This window comes from Salmo trutta, chromosome 19 (genome assembly GCF_901001165.1).
Source record: "Salmo trutta chromosome 19, fSalTru1.1, whole genome shotgun sequence".
Taxonomy (NCBI): Eukaryota; Metazoa; Chordata; class Actinopteri; order Salmoniformes; family Salmonidae; genus Salmo; species Salmo trutta.
The window spans coordinates 54,248,465-54,267,353 of record NC_042975.1 but is presented as its reverse complement, the minus strand read 5'-3'; the positions used below and the strand labels follow the sequence as shown (position 1 = coordinate 54,267,353).

Here is an 18,889-nt window from a genome sequence, read left to right as displayed (position 1 = left end):
TTGTAAAAATGTTGGTGTGCCCCTGTCTATGGTATTGTCTGGTTTGCTTAATATAAGGAATTTGAAATGATTTATACTTTTACTTTTGATACTTAGGTATAATTTATCAATTAAATATACTTAAGTATCAAATGTAAATGTAAAACCAAATACTTTTAGACTTACTCAAGTAGTTTTTTACTGTGTGACTTTTACTTGAGTCGTTTTCTATTAAGGCATCTTCACTTTTACTCAAGTATGACAATTGGGTACTTTTTCCACCTGCTACTGCACTGAGGGAGCTCACAGACAAAGATAGGTCCAATTCCAAAGCAACCTCTAGACACTTCTCAATTACCTGAAAGCGTTAAACATATTGCGTACGCCCTGTCTATCTTTTGGGAAATATTTTTCTTCTGGGCAATACTCTAGACTAGAGCAAACAAGATTTGGCAGCGTTCCAGCCAGGTCTTTTTTCTTTTTTTCAATAACGACTGACTGAATGATGACAGTGCTTCTCTGACTGAGTGGAAGGTTAGCCCTCTTTGTGTCAACACGCTATATGTATCTTCCATGAAGAGCCAGTGACAACATTTTGTAAATAAGCAACATTTAATTAATCATCAACACATTAAGACAAAAAGGTATGAACTGTCTGAAATGTATAGTTGTACAAATCACTACTATCGAGGATAATACATCTAAATGCACTAAAGCTTTGAACTCCCTTTTTTCAAAATCGATCTAAAGTGGTAACCATGGCATCTACCGGTATTTCAAAGGCACTTTACATGGCCTGAGCAACAAGGCAGTCCTATAGAATGGACCCATTGTTTTCTAAATTAGACACTGTTCTAGAAGGCAAACAATGGTTCTTAACCACTGGGGGAACAAATCCTAACTTCTACTTTAGTCAAATCTTTACTTAGTCATACATGCACAGATGTGATGTCATCGGGAGACAAAGTGAAAATTGGAATTTAGAATACACCCCAGAGATCCATTTGACCAATGTTGCTTGTAAAAGTTGATGTTGGGGTCAAAAATGTAAAGTTAAGCGGTGAGGAGGAGAGGTCACTGGACCTGTTTCTTCAGCCAGGTCCTCATGTGCTCCACCTGTGCTGCCACGCTACTCTTGGCCGTGCCACCGGGGGCACTGTACTGCTCCACACTGCTACTGTAGTCCCACACTGCAGACACATCACTGGAAAACAGAGGGCTGGAGAGAGGAGCAAGGGGAGGGTGAAGTGGAAACGATAAGGAGGGGGCCAAAAGAGTGTTACTGTGAAGAAGTGTGTGCATGCATGTTGCGCTTACCTGGCAGTCCGCAGATCCTCCACAGTGAGTTGGTTCAGGGGAATGCTCTTGGATTCAGCCAGAAACACAGCTTTACCTGAGATACCATGAGCATCTCTGAACGGCACCTGTCGAGAGAGAGCGAGAGAATTTAATACCACAATTGTGACACAAACAGTTTAACTTCAAACCATACCATCATTGTGATGAACACACAAACACACATATCCCTGGTTTGAGTGGATACTTAGTACTCACCCCCTTTCTGACGAGGTAGTAGGCTAGGTCAGTAGCCAGCATGTCAGGACTGAGGGCAGCTTCCATCACACTGGGATTGATCTGATACAGGAAATGGGTCAGAGAAATTGGTTGTGAAATGACTTAGAGGGAAGGATGTTGTAGGGCACTAAGGTGTAAGGGTTTAGAATGTAGTAAGTAGGGCACAAGGGTGTAAAGGTGTACAGTGTTGGGCACTAGGGTGTAGCATCTAAGGTGAATGGGGTAAGGTGTAGCATCTATCTCACCTTTAGAGTGGACATGACACCTGTGGTGACCTGCAGCACAGCGTGTACTGTGTCATAGCAGTCAAACATGGCCTCCTTATCCTCCTAGAGAGTCAGAGAGCGAGATAATTATCACACACACACACACACACACACACACACACACACACACACACACACACACACGTGACTGTACCTGCAGGTCTTTGTTGTAGGTGCTTGGCAGGCCCTTCAGGGTCATCAGAAAGCCTGCACACTGACACACACAGGACAGGGCACAGGTTTACACTAGTGATGGACCAATATAACATTTCTGTCTGATACCGATATCCGATATTTTCCTTGCCAAAAAAAACAATACCGATAACCGATATTTAAAATTTGTAGCCTTTTAAACATTCTAGTACAGTTAAATAGTTAACACACACACACACACACACACACACACAGCGGTCTAAGGCACTGCATCTCAGTGCACGAGGCATCACTACAGTCCCTGGTACGAATCCAGGCTGTATCACATCCAGTCGTGATTGGGAGTCCCATAGGGCGGTGCACAATTGGCCCAGTGCCGTCTGGGTTTGGCCGGGGTAGGCCGTCATTGTAAATAATAATTTGTTCTTAACTTACTTGCCTAGTTAAATAAAAGGTTACACACACACACACTGACCAAAAAGTTATTTTGTTGGCATTTACTTATGTCCCCATTACCAGTAAAACAATCAATAAAAACCTATTTCTTTCACTTATTTGCTGTGCTGTTTTGTTGTTCAGTCATTTCATTCTCAACCAGGATTTCTATGGAACGCTGTTTGGGTCTTTGCATGTCAAAAAAGATAGACGATAGATACTGATACAAATAACACTATTTGACTTGTCAGATAACACTGACCAATCAAGACCTGAATATGACTGCACGCCACATAATAATTGAATGCGTTCATATGTTTTTTTTTTTACATAGTTATTACACATTGATTACACTATCACTCGTATTTCATATGTCACAACGATTCATTGATACGTATGCTACGATGCTGGTAAAGTTGTCTCGTGCACCTACAGTGCTGGTCATTAAAAAAAAAAGCTAGCTAGCTCATGGATGCTAACAATGTTCTTCCCCAAAAACATAGCAAAATCTGTTTCAGTAGCTATAGCTAGCTAGCTAACTATATAGCTAGCTAGCTAACTATATAGCTAGCTAGCTAACTATATAGCTAGCTAGCTAACTATATAGCTAGGTGTCATCTAAAATAACCCTAATTTATAACAGTTCTTATTTGATTAATGGTGGTCGGGCCCATCTATGTAAAGATAGTCACAATAAGAATTAGCCACAATAGTGGACTTTGCAGTTAGCCTTCAAAATAAAAGTATGTAATTGACAGTGATGCAAATGAATACAAATAGTAGAACTAAGCCATAATTGAACAGATCATGCTAAAATGAGGTTGGAATGTTGTTATATAAAAATTAAATTAAAATTAAATTAAAATAAACAAAAGATATTTAGGTACGTACATCAGCTTTGACATCGGTTTTTCACATTGGCGTAAACTAGACAGACATCAGGCCAATACCGATGTTCGCATTTTTAGCTAATATCGTCTGATTCTGATATGTTCACCGATATAGTGGGAATCCTAAATTACACACTCTGATATAATACCACTAATATAATAAAGGATGCTTGCTTATTATAACATAACTAATGGTGTTCTAATGTGTTTCAGTTGGGGTCTTACTCTGCCAAAGACACGGCCAGCTTTACTCCTGATCAACTCCAGACTGTCAGCATTCTTCTTCTGAGGCATCAGACTGCTGCCTGTGCTACACACACAGAGATAAAGATTGTTAGAATATAACAAAGGAAAAAAGGGAAACATTGTTTTGAGTTCAGTCATCACACACACACACACACACACACACACACACACACACACACACACACCTGTATGCGTCAGAGAGTGTGAGGAAGGAGAACTCCTTAGTGCTGTAGAGCATCAGGTCTTCTGCCATCTTACTGAGGTGCGTCAGACACAGAGATGCCCAGAACAAGAACTCAGCTGAGAGAGGGAGGGGAGGGTGGAGCCAGCGAGCGAGAGAGAGAGACAAAGCATGAGTGGGGCAATGCAGTGACAGTCGGTTTATGCCAATATTTCTCAACTTCACATCTACATGTCTTCTCAGAATAGAAATAAAGCTAGTGTGGTTACCATACCAATAAAGTCCCTCTGGCCTGTGGCATCCATGCTGTTGATGCTGATGTCATCAAAGGCCAGCTCTACAGGGGCAAAGACAGAAGCCACAATCTAAAACACTGGCTGCGGTCCAAACACTTAAGACACACCCTCATCCACTTATCCTCGTCCACTTATCCTCGCCTTATGCCCTTGGGGGGATCCCCATCTTGGAGGGTAGTCCAAATGAATAGCCAAGCAAGGGAAGTTTGCAACGTAAGGCCCTCAGCCCTCGTTTTTAGTCAGCTTGGCGAGTGTACAAATAAGTTCACCGCGGGCCTGAAACTCCCCATAATTCAATTTGCGACGATTGTACAGCCGCTAAGAAAAGTCCGCAAAAACTTAAAAACAACATCAATGGAGAAGTCAACATACAAGTGTAAGTAAAAACGAGTGCAAGTAAGTTAGAAATGTTGCTACTACGTAAAAAGTAAATGTGTTTTTGTTTGGTTATCTTTTGGAAATTGTAGAAATAAAATATTTTCCTTCTTCAGAAGTTCTAGCTAGGCAGGCTAACGTAAGTTAGCTAATTCATTTGCTAGCTATCATACAGTAGGCGTATATTAATAATTATATATTTAATATACGTAGACATGCACTCATAATTGACTGTAGCGCATATAAAGCACCCACATGTTACCGGTGGCTGAAAACACAATCATCGCAGGATGAACGAGTGATGAATTTCCGGCCAAGGGTGGTCCATTTAAAAATAATTCCTTCCTCGCCCCTTGCCCTGCAAGTGTATACTCATCAGACGTCATCAAAAGTGTCCACTTAATTTGAGGGCTGAGGGGATAGGGTGTGTCTTTTAAGTGTTTGGACAGCAGCCACTGTCTTGGAAAATATGTATAATTAATTGACATATTGCATTATAAGCACTTGTTATAAGCATTCACAAGAGTTCACGGCTCCTTATGTATGTTTATAGGTTATGTATGTTTAAAGGAGCTGATTATCTATGCAGGTTGACTCTCACCTTGACGCAGCATTTCCCTGTCGATGTTGAATGGAGTTCCAGCTATTGCTCCACTGGGTAACAAGAGTAGACAAGGTATAACTATAAGTCACAGATGACATAACAGTGTGTGTGCGCGCACACGCTCGTGTGTGTGTGTACCTTCCCAGGGGGAGCACGTTGACTCGTCTGCTGATCTCCTGAAGCTGTTCCACGTCTCTGCTCAGGGCCACCGCATGACTGGGGAACAATCATAGAAATATGTTTAGACTAACAACATCCCCCGACCACCTCGATTCTGCCTTTTATATGCAACATTTGAAAACATGTTTTTCACACTGGATAAAAGTAGACTCTCAGAGCTAGAAAATGGTATATCATAAACTGCAGTTGAGGAACAATGGAGAAGTAATTCTGCTTTGAAAGTTAACAAACTTGTAACTCCACTTTTGAGAAAATGGCCCTTGAATTTTTTGGCACACCTACTGGAGAGCTCTCCTTTGTCCTACACCCTTCTAAGCCGTAGCCCCACCTATATCTTTAACAATTCACATGTGAGGCCATGTGCTAAACAGGGTGGGTAAGGTAATAAACAACCCAAGATTTTAAGACTAAAAGTGGTGAAAGTAGTAACGTACAATAAGGAAAGAAGCACATCTAGTCCTTGGCATATATCCTAATCTGAATTTGGTGCAGGTCATGTTGTTCTTCACATTAACATCTCTCGTAAACAAACAATATATAAAATAAAATCAAAGTTAAATTTGTCACATGCACAGGATACAGAAGATGTAAAAGGTACAGTGAAATGGTTACTTGCATATTGGCATAGTAGCAATATCAAAAATAAAAGGGTCCAGATAGAATATTTTTATCATTATTAGATGATGCTTATCCAGACACACTTGTCTAAATTGATGGGCCATGTGAAAGAAATGCTATAACCACCCCCCCCCCCAGCCACATCAAGCTAGCTAGCTAAACAATTAGCCATAATCCCAACCCATACTACTAGCAATACAAAGGGATTGTCATGGCAAGCCACCATGCATTAAATGTGCTAGTATGAATATACAGGTAGCTAAAGCTAATAAACTAGGTTCAACGTTAGGATAGCAAGCATACATTAGGCTATAATATAACTAGCAATGCAAATGGATTTCTCAGATATAAATAATATTACTACACAGATTCTACACGTAACGTTAGCTAGTGAGCCAGCAAGGTAACATTCGCTAGCTAGCTAACTGTACGCTTTAACTTGCAATTAAACAGACCAAATAACGTGAAACGTATAATCTGAAAATGTAGCTAGACTCAGTCATATACATGGACGAACGCTTCACAGCAGACTGAAACCCCTTTAACTAAAACGTCCTGTATCGTTTCCATTTTGTTTGTACAGCTTGTTTGGCCAGCAATATGTCAAGTCACTCCGGTTCACACTCACTGTGCGCAGAAAGTATTCCATCATAACTTTTTCCTACTGATCTATAGCGCCTGCTAAATTCAGGGCAGCAATGTTGTTGAGAGCAGTAGCAACACTTGCAGTTCTCCAGGGCTAACGTAGCTGCGGCAGCAAGAATTATCTACACATACAGCTCATGTTATAGACAGAAGCATGCTACATGTCAGATCAATCCGAACTCATCTCTCGGCATGTCCAGCCCATCCATTACCTCAGCCAATCATGCCTAGTGAGAAGGTTCCGGTCTTTCTACATGGCTAAACCAACTAGGCTCATAATTCAACAATTTTATTTGTAACTACAGACGGTATACACATTTGTTATTAAGGCATATGGAAGTTCCAATGTTCTAGAAGGCATTTCTGCCCAAATACCTTTCCTTTGAAGTAGTGATGTGCGACTAACGCCCAGCTTCCTGAAATGGGGTTACATACAGTGCCTTCGGAAAGTCTTCAGACCCCTTGACTTCTTCCACATTTTGTTATGTTACAGCCTTATTCTAAAATTGATGAAATGTAAAAAAAATCCTGAGCAATCTACACACAATACCTCATAATGACAAAGCAAAAAAACGATTTTAGAAATTTTTGCAAATGTAAAACAGAAAGTATTCAGACCCTTTGCTATGAGACTTCGAAATTGAGCTCAGGTGTATCCTGTTTCCATTGATCATCCTTGAGATGTTTCTACAACTTGATGGGAGTGCACATGTGGTAAACAATTGATTGGACATGATTTGGAAAGTCACACACACCTGTCTATATAAGGTCCCACAGTTGACAGTGCATGTCAGAGCAAAAACAGAGCCATGAGGTCGAACGCATTGTGTCGAGGCACAGATCTGGTGAAGGGCACCAAAACAATTAGGATGCTTTGAAAGTCCCCGAGAACACAGTGGCCTACATTCTTAAATGGAAGACGTTTGGAACCATCAAAACTCTTCCTAAAGCTGGCCGCCCGACCCAACTGAGCAATCGGGGGAGAAGGGCCTTGGTCAGGGAGGTGACCAAGAACCTGATGGTCACTCTGACAGAGCTCTAGAGTTCCTCTGTGGAAATGGGAGAAACTTCCAGAAGGACAACTATCTCTGCAGCACTCCACCAAATCAGGCCTTTATGGTAGAGTGACCAGACAGAAGCCACTCCTCAGTAAAAAGCACATGACAGCCTGCTTGGAGTTTGAAAAAAGATTCTCTGGTCTGATGAAACCAAGATTGAACCCTTTGGCCTGAACGCCAAGCATCACGTCTGGAGGAAACCTGGCACCATTCCTACGGTGAAGCATGGTGGTGGCAGAATCATGCTGTGTGGATGTTTTTCAGCAGCAGGGACTGGGAGACTAGTCAGAATCGAGGCAAAGATGAACGGAGCAAAGTACAGAGATCTCAGACTAGGGTGAAGGTTCACCTTCCAACAGGTCATGGAGACACATTTCTCCCTCACTAGCTTTAAGCACCAGCTGTCAGAGCATTTCACAGATCACTGCACATGTACATAGCCAATCTGTAAATAGCCCATCCAACTATCTCATCACCATATTGTTAAATATTTTGCTCCTTTGCACCCCAGTACCGCTACTTGAACACTCATCTTTTGCACATCTATCACCCCAATGTTTAATTTGCCATACTGTAATAATTGCGCCACCATGGCCTATTTATTGCCTCACCCCCCTTATCCTACCTCATTTGCACACACTGTATATAGACTTTCTCTATTGTATTATTGACTGTATGTTTGTTTATTCTATGTGTAACTGTGTTGTTTGTGTCGCACTGCTTTGCTTCATCTTGGCCAGGTCGCAGTTGTAAATGTGAACTTGTTCTCAACTAGCCTACCTGGTTAAATAAAGGTGAAATAAAAAAAATAAAAAAAATGCTAAGCACACAGACAAGACAATGCAGGAGTGGCTTCGAGACAAGTCTCTGTATGTCCTTGAGTGGCCCAGCCAGAGCCCGGACTTAAACCTGATCGAACATCTCTGGAGAGACCTGAAAATAGCTGTGCAGCAATACTCCCCATCCAACCTGACAGAGCTTGAGAGGATCTGTAGAGAAGAATGGGAGAAACTCCCCAAATACAGGTGTGTCAAGCTTGTAGCGTCATACCCAATAAGACTCGAGGCTGTAATTGCTGCCAAAATTGCTTCAACAAAGTACTGAGTAAAGAGTCTGAATACCCATGTAAAATGTAATATATATATTTTTTTAATTAACAAAAAATTATAAAAAACTGTTTTTCACTTTGTCATAATGGGGCATTGTGTGTAGATTGATGAGGGGAAAAAAATATTTCATGAATTTTAGAATAAGGCTGTAACCTAACAAAATGTGGAAAAAGTCAAGGGCTCTGAATACTTTCCAAAGGCACTGTATGCTCTGTAGACTGAAACATTCACTTTATATTCCATCAATATTTGATTCCTCAATCCTGTTATTAACTGTGACTCAGTAACAAGCAGAGGATCTAGAAATCATTTAGGAACATTGCAAAGATATGCAGTGGTGCTTAACAGAAGGAGAGGCTATAGTACCTCAGAATCCAGTGGCTCCATCTGATTGGCTGAGCTCTTTGCATGTGGGTGTACCCAGGAAACAGGACGTCAATCTCTCTGCGGATCAAAAGACAATAGGTGAACATGATATTGTGTGTGTGTGTGTGCGTGCATACATACAGGTAACTGCCAAAAATAAAGCAAACACCAACATAGTGTCTTAATAGGGCGTTGGTCCACCACGAACCGGCAGAACAGCTTCAACGAGCCCTGGCAGAGATTCTACAAGTGTCTGCAACTCTATTTGTTGGATTTGACGCCATTCTTCCACAAGGAATTCCAATATTTGGTGTATTGCTGATGGTTGTGGAAAACGCTGTCTCAGGCCCCGCTCCAGAATCTCCCATAAGTGTTCAACTGGGTTGAGATCTGGTGACTGAAACGACCATGGCATATCGTGAAACATCAGCGTGAACAGTTTGTCACTGAAGCTCCTGCCAAACATACCCCAACAATCACCCCTCTTTCAAAATCACTAACATCACTTCTAGCCACGGTAGCCAAAATAACAGGCAACTAGGTTTGCCTAGCATTTTTATACATGGCCGTTAGTGTTTGTTGACGGTAATGTGTGTGACAAGTCAGTCAAAACAGCATCCATATTGCTCTATCCGGCAGCCTTGTGGGGATTCAGTATCCAACCCAGCAAACTGGGCAGCAAACTAGCAAAGCTAGGCCCTCAGCCCCCTGACATGGGGGACCCATTGTTCCCTGACCCGGGGGAACAATGGGTCCCAGCTGACAGGCCGCCTGCCTCCTGCACTGAAATACCCTCTGGCCCTCTGGAAACCACCGGACATCGTCTCTGGGGCCCAGCTGACCCCTTCCGTCAGATCCCTGAAGAGCCTCGCCCAGGGGTCCCCACCTGCTCCATCATGAGAGCCATCGCCTCCAGCAGTGGTGCAAGATTCACCAACCCGAGCAGCAGCCAGTGAGCTGCCAAAGACCGTTGTGGCCGGCGTGCCACATACTTCCTTCAACTGTGGTCAGCCTCCAGCACCATACTCAGCTCCCAAGGGTGGGCCCCAGCGACCTGGCACCAGCTGAGCTAGAGGACCCTCCGCCACCCCTGAGGCATTCCACACTGTCTCCGCACCCCCTAAGCCCTGCCTGACAGGACTAGGCACGCTAGCACTAAGCTCCACCATGAGACCTGTGGACCCCATTAGAGACTGTGCTTTGTCCTGTCAGGCAGGACAGGCAGGGTTTAGGAAGTGCACAGAGGCGCAGAGACAGTCCTTGGCCACCCAATGGAACGCTACGAGGCCTGTTTGTGGATGTTAATATTTTCATTCGAAATTTTGGGGCAGCTGTACAAAAGGCCAACCTGCTCCCCTCCTCTCTACCCAACTTTCCCTCACAGTCCCGTTAGGGTGATATCTCACCATCTCAGCTATCCATCACAGCCCTTTGGCTTCAGTCAATCAGCTTGTCCAAATTCGCATCTGGACCCCTCCCACCCCAGGTCTGAGCATTTTTAGTCATCGAAAGAAGACGCACATTTTGTATGGCGACTAAGTTGACTGTGTTTACTAGGAAGATTTTGCGTATATCTACGTTGATTCCTAAATAACTGAAGAGTGTGTGTTAGTGATGAAGATAAATAAAAGTTCTGGACTAAGAAGCATCAGTACTGTTCTTGCACGGACAGCCTGTAGCAAGTCATAATCTCAATGAATCAGCATTAAGTACATAGCGAGTAGGGCTCAGAAGACAACCGCTCAGATAAGACCCAGCTAGCCGTTTTTTCACTAAGCATGCTTTCAATATACTGTGTATCCCTCATTTACTGTAGTGTTTCCTTTATTTTGTCAGTTACCTGTACATAAAACTTACACTGCTGCTCTCTCCACCATGGTTGTGATGAGTTGGAGAGCGTTTCCCTTAAGAATGGAGATAGCATCCCTCAGCCACAACCTCATGTCTGTTACCACCTGATCAACCAATAGAAACACAGAACCATGTCTGAGACCCAATCATCAACCAATAAATCACAGCAGGATTGAACAATCTCAAAACTCCACTAGTTACTTCTCTTTCAAAAAACAGGCAAAGAACGTGTATTCAACAGATCACCACACCTACCTGGTCATTTCTGCTCCTACCAGTGTGTAACTTCCCAGCTGGCTCACCTATCAGCTCCTGATAAAAAACACACACAGAGAAATATAATACAAATATATACAGTGCATTCGAAAAGTATTCAGACCCCTTCCTTTTTCCACGTTACGTTATTCCCTCAATCTACACATAATACCCTATAATGACAAAGCGAAAGCAGCTTTTTAGAAATGTCTGCAAATGTATTAAAAATAAAACACAGAAAAACCTTAGTATTCAGACCCTTTGCTATGAGACTCAATTTTGCTCTGGTGCGTCCTGTTTCCATTGATCATCCTTGAGATGTTTCTACAAGTTGGAGTCTAGCCGTGGTAAATGAAATTGATTGGACATGATTTGGAAAGGCACACACCTGTCTGTATAAGGTCTGAGTTAACAGTGCATGTCAGAACAAAAACTAAGCCACGAGGTCGAAGGAATTGTCCGTAGAGCTCCGAGACAGGATTGTGTCGAGGTACAGATCTGGGGAAGGGTACCAACAAATTTGGAAGCATTGAAGGTCCCCGAGAACACAGTGGCCTCCATCATTCTTAAGTGGAAGACGTTTGGAAACACCAAAACTCTTCCTAAAGCTGGCCGCCCGAGCAAACTGAGCAATCGGGGGAGAAGAGCCTTGGTCAGGGAGGTGACCAAGAACCTGATGGTCACTGACAGAGCTCTAGAGTTCCTCTGTGGAAATAGGAGAACCTTCCAGAAGGACAAACATCTCTGTAGCACTCCACCAATCAGGCCTTTAGGATAGAGTGGCCAGATGGAAGCCATTCCTCAGTAAAAGGCACATGAAAGCCCGTTCGGAGTTTGTCAAAAGGCACCTAAAGGACTCTCAGATCATGGGAAACAAGATTCTCTGGTCTGATGAAACCAAGATTGAACAACGGCCTGAATGCCAAGATGCACGTCTTGAGGAAACAAGGCACCATCCCTATGGTGAAGCATGGTGGTAGCATCATTATGTAGGGATGTTTTTCAGCGGCAGGGACTGGGAGACTAGTCGGAATCGAGGCAAAGATGAACGGAGCAAAGTACAGAAAGATACCTGAGAAAAACCTGCTCCGGGACGCTCAGGACCGCAGACTGGGGCAAAGATTCACCTTCCAACAGGACATCAACCCTAAGCACACAAAGAAGGCAATGCAGGAGTGGCTTCGGGACAAATCTCTGAATGTCGTTGAGTGGCCCAGCCAGAGCCCAAAGTTGAACCAGATCAAACATCTCTGAAGAGACCTGAAAATAGATGGGCTGCCACTCTCCTCATCCAACCTGACAGAGCTTGAGGATCTGCAGAGAAGAATGGGAGAAACTCCCCAAATACAGGTGTGGCAAGCCTGTAGCGTCATACCCAAGAAGACTCAAGGCTGTAATCGCTACCAAAGGTGCTTCAAGAAAGTACTAAGTAAAGGGTCTGAATACTTATGTAAATGTGATATTCAGTTGTTTTTTTTACGCATTTGCAAACATTTCTAAAAACCTGTTTTTGCTTCGTCATTATGGGGTATTGTGTGTAGATTGATGAGGGGAAAAAACGATTTAATCAATTTTAGAATAAGGCTGTAATGTAACAAAATGTGGAAAAAGTCGAGGGGTCTGAATACTTTCCGAATGCACGGTAATTCTGAAAATCAAAGGTCCGGAATTGAATATTGTTACAATCTTCAGTCAGCACTCTGAATTGATGATTCAAGGTTAGCCCCACCCACACTTCACCTTTAGTCTGCGCTCATTGGCTGTGTGGATGTCCTCATCTCCAGGCTTGACATCAAAAACACCTTTGGCCCATTCATCATGGATCTGAAACACACACACACACGCACATCCGTACATGAAGTTTGGTTCATCTTTTGACCCAGCGTGTGAGCTGGGTTTGAGTTACCCATGGACCCTTGAGGAGTACACAAAAATTGTGGGCAATATATTTGTAACTCTTTTAGGATAGGGGGCAGCATTCGGAATTTTGGATGAAAAGTGTGCCCAAAGTAAACTGCCTGCTACTCAGGCCCAGAAGCTAGGATATGCATATAATTGGTAGATTTGGATAGAAAACACAAAAGTTTCCAAAACTGTTAAAATAATGTATACGAGTATAACAGAACTTATTTGGCAGGTGAAACCCCGAGGACAAACCATCCAGGATATTTTTTTGGGGGGGTGACAGTGTTTTCAATGGGTTTTCTATGTGGATCTGGATTTCTAAGGCACTTGCTTGCAGTTCCTATCGCTTCCACTGGATGTCAACAGTCTTTGTAAATTGGTTGATGTTTTTCTTTTGAGTAATGAAGAAGTATGGCTGTTCAGAACGAGGGTCGAGTCTAGTGTACTGTTGTGGTTGGGCGCGCGACCTGAAAGCTCGCTTCACTTAGTTTTTGTCCTGTATTGAACGCAGTTTATCCCATCTTAAATTTTATCGATTATTTACGTTAAAAAAGACCTAAAGTTGTATTAGGAAAGTTGTTTGAAATGTTTGGATCAAGATTACAGGTAATTTATTAGATATTTTGTAGTCATGTCGCGCGAGTTGGAACTCGTGTTTTTCTGAATGAAACGCGACAAATAAATGAACATTTTGGAGATATAACGACGGAATTTACCGAACAAAAAGGACCATTTATGATGTTTATGGGACATATTGGAGTGCCAACAGAAGAAGATCTTCAAAGGTAAGGCATAAATTATATCGTTATTTCTCAGTTTTGTGTCACGCCTGGGGGGTTGAATTATGATTGTCATGTGTTTGTTTGATCGGGTGATGTCCTCAGATAATAGCATGGTTTGCTTTCGCCGTAAAGCCTTTTTGAAATCTGACACGGTGGCTAGATTAACGAGAAGTTAAGCTTTAATTTGGTGTATTGCATTTGTGAATGTATGAAAGTTAAATATTTCTAATAATCTTTCTTGAATTTCGCGCTCTGCCATTTCACCGGATGTTGTCGAAACGTTACGCTAGTGGAACCCCTAGCCGTAAAAGGTTAAACTCACACGGGGGTACCAATTTTACAATATTGAACACTTATGCGAGTCTAACAAATAGCAACCAAGGCAACCCTGTTGTTCGATTATAATGAGTGAATGATTTCAACAAAACGGTTGTTTGGCATCTAAACCGCCACATGACTATTAAGCCATTGAAGATGGCGCAGTACTAGATGGCTGCCGCTTTGCAAGCTCTGACCCAACTTCGCTATTTTGTTATTTATTTTTACTAAATTTTCAGGAAATATATCCGCTATTATTTCTTACAACAGACAAGAACTCGAACATCAGATCGGCAGTTAGTTACACCAATTCATTCTTCTACTCAGACTCATCTGCCCTGGGCTCTCGCTATAAATCCAACCCAATTTATGGCCTACACAAGATGAAATGCCGGCGTTACAGAGGCAAGAGAGGGGGGATCCTTGTGAGAGTAAGGTGATTCTACTGGCTAATGTAGTCACTTGACAAAAAGACGGATGACCAAATTGCGGATTTGGTAACAACAGGACTCGTGGAACTGCAATATTTTTTGCTTTTCAGAAACATGGCCCACAGACAAGACACCCCCCCATGGCTATTCAAATCGATGGATTCTACATTCACCGGGCGGACAGGAAAGTGGAGTCGGGGAAATCGAGGGGGGGGTTGCCTCTACATCAAATGGTGTGCTAATTCCAGCGCAGTGGAACTCTACCTCACGAGGGGTTTTAATCTGTCATCATGACTGCTGTTTTACTTTCCACCTCAGGACAATAACAAGCTGGCACTCAAACTGTACAAGGCTATAAACAAGCAAGAAAGCCTACACCCAGAGGCTGCCTTTCTGGTTCCAGGCGATTTTAATTTGGCGTTACTAAGACACGGTATACCCAAATTCTAGCAACACGTCTCCAATGCCACTAGGGCGATTAAGTCCTAGACCACTGCTATTCTAACCACAAACAAGCATACAAGGCCCTCCCTCATCCACAATTCGGCAAATCAGATCATGACCCCGTACTCTTGCTTCCTGCTTACAAATAGAAGCTGAAAGCTAACCACCTCCGTTACCGGCTTTATTAGAAAATGCATCGGCGACATTGTACCCACGATGAGGGTTTGCTGCTTCCCCAATCAAAAGCCCTGGATTAACACAGAGGTTGTCGCTACACTAAAGAACAGGGCTACCGCACACAGAGCTATAGTAGACAACCCTGATGCTACTGCCGAAGACAGGAATATGTACAAGAAGTCAGGCTATGACCTCTGCAACAGCATTAACTTCCGGTAGACAGGTGAAGCGCTAGTACGCTCAACTGAAAGGATACCGTTCATTTACAGTATACTAAAATGAACTAATAGTATGTAGTATTTACTCAATGTAGTATACAGTAAGTTAGTATGGGTATTCGAACACAGCTAGGGTCTGAACACCTCCTCTGCAACTGGATCCTGGACTTCCTGACGGGCCAACCTCAGGTGTTGAGGGTAGGCAACGTCATCTCCGCCACACTGACCCTTAGGGGCCCCACAGGGGTGTGTGCTTAGACCCCTTCTGTACTCCCTGTTCACCCACGACTATGTGGCCATGCACGACTCCAACACCATTATCAAGTTTGCTGACGACAACGGTGGTAGGCCTGATGACCGGCGAACAATGAGTCAGCATACAGGGAGGTGGTCAGTGACCTGGCAGTGTGGTGCCGGAGCAACAACCTCTCCCTCAACGTCAGCAAGACCAAGGCGCTGATCGTGGACTACAGGAAACGGGGGGGGGGGGGGGGGGGGGGCGATCACAACCCCATCCACATTGACCGGCGGCAGTGGAGAAGTTTCTCAGTTTCAAGTTCCTCAGTGTCCAAATCACTAAAGACTTAAAATGGTAAAAAACCCACATGCACTATCGTGAAGAAGGCATAGGCCCACCAATCCTCAAAAGGTTCTACAGCTGTACCATTGAGAGCATATTGACTGGCTGCATCAGACAATAGCACCGCCCTTGATCGCATTGGCACGAGAGCGTTGTGCGGACAGCCCAGTACATCACTGAGGCCGAGCTCCCTGCCATCTAGGACCTCTATATCAGGCGGTGTGAAAAGAAGCCCCGGAAAATCGTGAAAGACTCCAACCACCCAAGCCATAGACTATTTTCTCTGCTGCCACACGGCAAGAGGTACCGGTGCATCAAGTCTGACAACAGGCTCTTGAACAGCTTCTATCCCCAAACAATATGACTGATAAATAGCTAAGCAAAATAGCTACACGGACTATCTGAGTTAACCTTGTATCCTTATTGACATTTTATTTGAACCTTTGCTCTATGAACACTCAAAGGGCCCTACAAACTCACACACACTGTCACTCCAACACTCACTCCATTTGCTCACTCACACAATAATATTTTTTGATTTAACCTTTATTTAACTAGGCAAGTCAGTTAATAACAAATTCTTATTTATAATGACGGCCTAGGAACAGTGGGTTAACTGCCTTGTTCAGGGGAAGAACGACAGATTTTTACCTTGTCAGCTCAGGGATTCAATCTAGCAACCTGTCGGTTACTAGTCCAACGCTCTAACCACTAGGCTACCTGCCACCCCAATATGCACATACATTTTTACTGACTCTACACACACCCACTCACATACAAGCTGCTGCAACAACTCTGTCTTATATCCTGTATAGGATATATAGCCTTGTCACCTTACCCCTATACATATCTTCCTCCATCACTCCAGTATCCCTGCACATGTAAATATGGTATTGGAACTGACTTTTTAAATATTTCCTTTATATAGTATGCTTACTTACTTCAAACAGAGTGAGGCAAGCAGTACTTACTTTATTTACTATTGTTTGTTTTTTATTAATACATTGTTATTGATTATTGTATTGTTGGTTTTTGAGTTTGCAAGATAGGCATTTCACTGTACTTGTGCATGTGACATTAAAACATGCCGTCCACATGTGAATGCAGAGAGGAATTCTGCCCTAAGGCAGATTCAGCTGTCACCTATTAACTCCAAAAAAGCAACATGGTGGGCTATGACACATTGACCCCCATTTTTTGTTGAGTTCGATAGTGTGATCAAAATTCAACGGTCCCCATAACCAAAAAAAAACAAGGCCATTCAAATGTAAAATGCGGTGGGTTAAGGTGTGGATACATTTTAAACTTTAGGGGATATTGTTGATTTGATGTGGCCAGTACAATCTAGTAGTCTTCCACATTGTCTACCTTCTTGACTTTGTGCGGTTGCCTGTGCCCAATAATGTTTGTACCCTGTTTTGTGCTTCCACCATGTTGTGCTGCTGTCATATGGTGTTGCTACCATGCCGTGTTGTCATGTGTTGCTGCCATGCTATGTCGTCTTAGGTCTCTCTTTATGTAGTGCTGTGTTGTCTCTCCTCATGTGTTTTGTCCTATATTTTTTTAAATCGAAGCCCCCCTCCCCACGAGGCCTTTTGCCTTTTGGCTGGCCGTCATTGTAAATAAAAATGTGTTAACTGACTTGCCTAGTTAAATAAATAAAACAAAATATACTGGTGCGTGTGTATTCACCTGGTCCATCCCATGTAGGATCTTGTCCTTCTCCTCTGCAGTGACCAGCTTGGCCTTCTCCAGGGCTTTAGCATACGCCTTGCTGCCACGGATGTCTGCGTCCCACATCCGCTTGTCGTAGGCGATGGATGCGTTGAATTTTTCCATGATTGGGTCGGTGTCACCCACGAACCGACCTCCCCACAGTTTACTCCCCTGATAGAGACAGACAGGCAGGCATGGGCAGACAGACAGAAAGACAGAGACAAACCAAAAAAGCCATGACAGACAGAAAAGCAGATATACAAATACACCGACAGAGACAGCATAGGCAGTGTCATTTGTCTCCAAATTTACACAAAGCCGCTAGCTAGTAAACAACATTGAAACCTGTCAGCGCTGCTTTTCGTTGAAGAACCACTAGATCCAACAAGCTAGCATTAATTTAACCTAGAGAAAGACCCATGTTGTTCGAGTTTCTGGACAGCTGATTTGACTGCACAGCGCAATGAAAACAATCCCTGGATATACACAAAGCCACACGTGGACGAGTTTAGCTATATCAACAGTTTTCATAAAGAGATAAATCGAAAAGGTGTCTTACATCTGCACTCGCCATTCTCTTCTCTCAAAGACACCTTAGCTGGCTGACTGTTCACTACCTAGCATCGGCAAAACGTCGACGACAGGGCACAAGTTTTGTGATAAGAGTCAAAACGACTGGCAACAAACAAGCACAGCTGGAGGAAGTCACAAATACTAGTATTTTGCCAGCAGCACAAACAATTACGTCACTTTCGTATGGTAATGTTAAAACCTTCAAAATAAAAGCCCGCATATCAAATCAAATTTATTTGTCACATACACATGGTTAGCAGATGTTTATGCGAGTGTAGCGAAATGCTTGTGCTTCTAGTTCCGACCATGCAGTAATATCTAACAAGTAATATAACCTAACAATTTCACAACAACTACCTTATACACACAAGTGTAAAGGAATGAATATGAATATGTACATAAAAATATATGAATGAGTGATGCCCGAACGGCATAAGCAAGATGCAGTAGATGGTATAGAGTAGAGTATATACATATGAGATGAGTAATGTAGGGTATGAAAACATTATATAAAGTGGCATTGTTTAAAGTGGCTAGTGATACATTTAATTACATCAGATGGCAAGATGCAGTAGATGGTATAGCGTACAGTATATACATATGAGATGAGTAATGTAGGGTATGTAAGCATTATATAAAGTGGATAGTGATAAATTGATTACA

General features: G+C 42.9%; 1 protein-coding gene across 1 annotated transcript; it reads right to left on the bottom strand.

Annotated features, from left to right (window-relative positions):
- Positions 1–572: 572 nt before the first annotated feature.
- On the bottom strand, positions 573–18,373 carry asl (argininosuccinate lyase). The gene is made up of 16 exons (XM_029701763.1): positions 18,213–18,373; positions 17,630–17,824; positions 12,823–12,906; positions 11,083–11,139; positions 10,834–10,931; positions 8,977–9,054; positions 5,139–5,216; positions 4,998–5,050; positions 4,000–4,062; positions 3,730–3,844; positions 3,524–3,608; positions 1,975–2,034; positions 1,800–1,883; positions 1,534–1,614; positions 1,297–1,403; positions 573–1,198 (listed from the first exon to the last, which is right to left on the bottom strand). The coding sequence occupies exons 1-16, from the start codon at positions 18,225–18,227 to the stop codon at positions 1,054–1,056; spliced, it is 1,398 nt and encodes a 465-aa protein (XP_029557623.1). The 5' UTR covers positions 18,228–18,373; the 3' UTR covers positions 573–1,053.
- Positions 18,374–18,889: the final 516 nt, after the last annotated feature.

Excerpts from the sequence above, each read along its gene's own strand:
- asl (XM_029701763.1), bottom strand. Across the intron at positions 4,063-4,997 it reads CAGGGAAATGCTGCGTCAAG|AGCTGGCCTTTGATGACATC; the intron begins GTGAGAGTCAAC and ends TTGCCCCTGTAG. Across the intron at positions 3,845-3,999 it reads AGGCCAGAGGGACTTTATTG|CTGAGTTCTTGTTCTGGGCA; the intron begins GTATGGTAACCA and ends TCCCTCTCTCAG.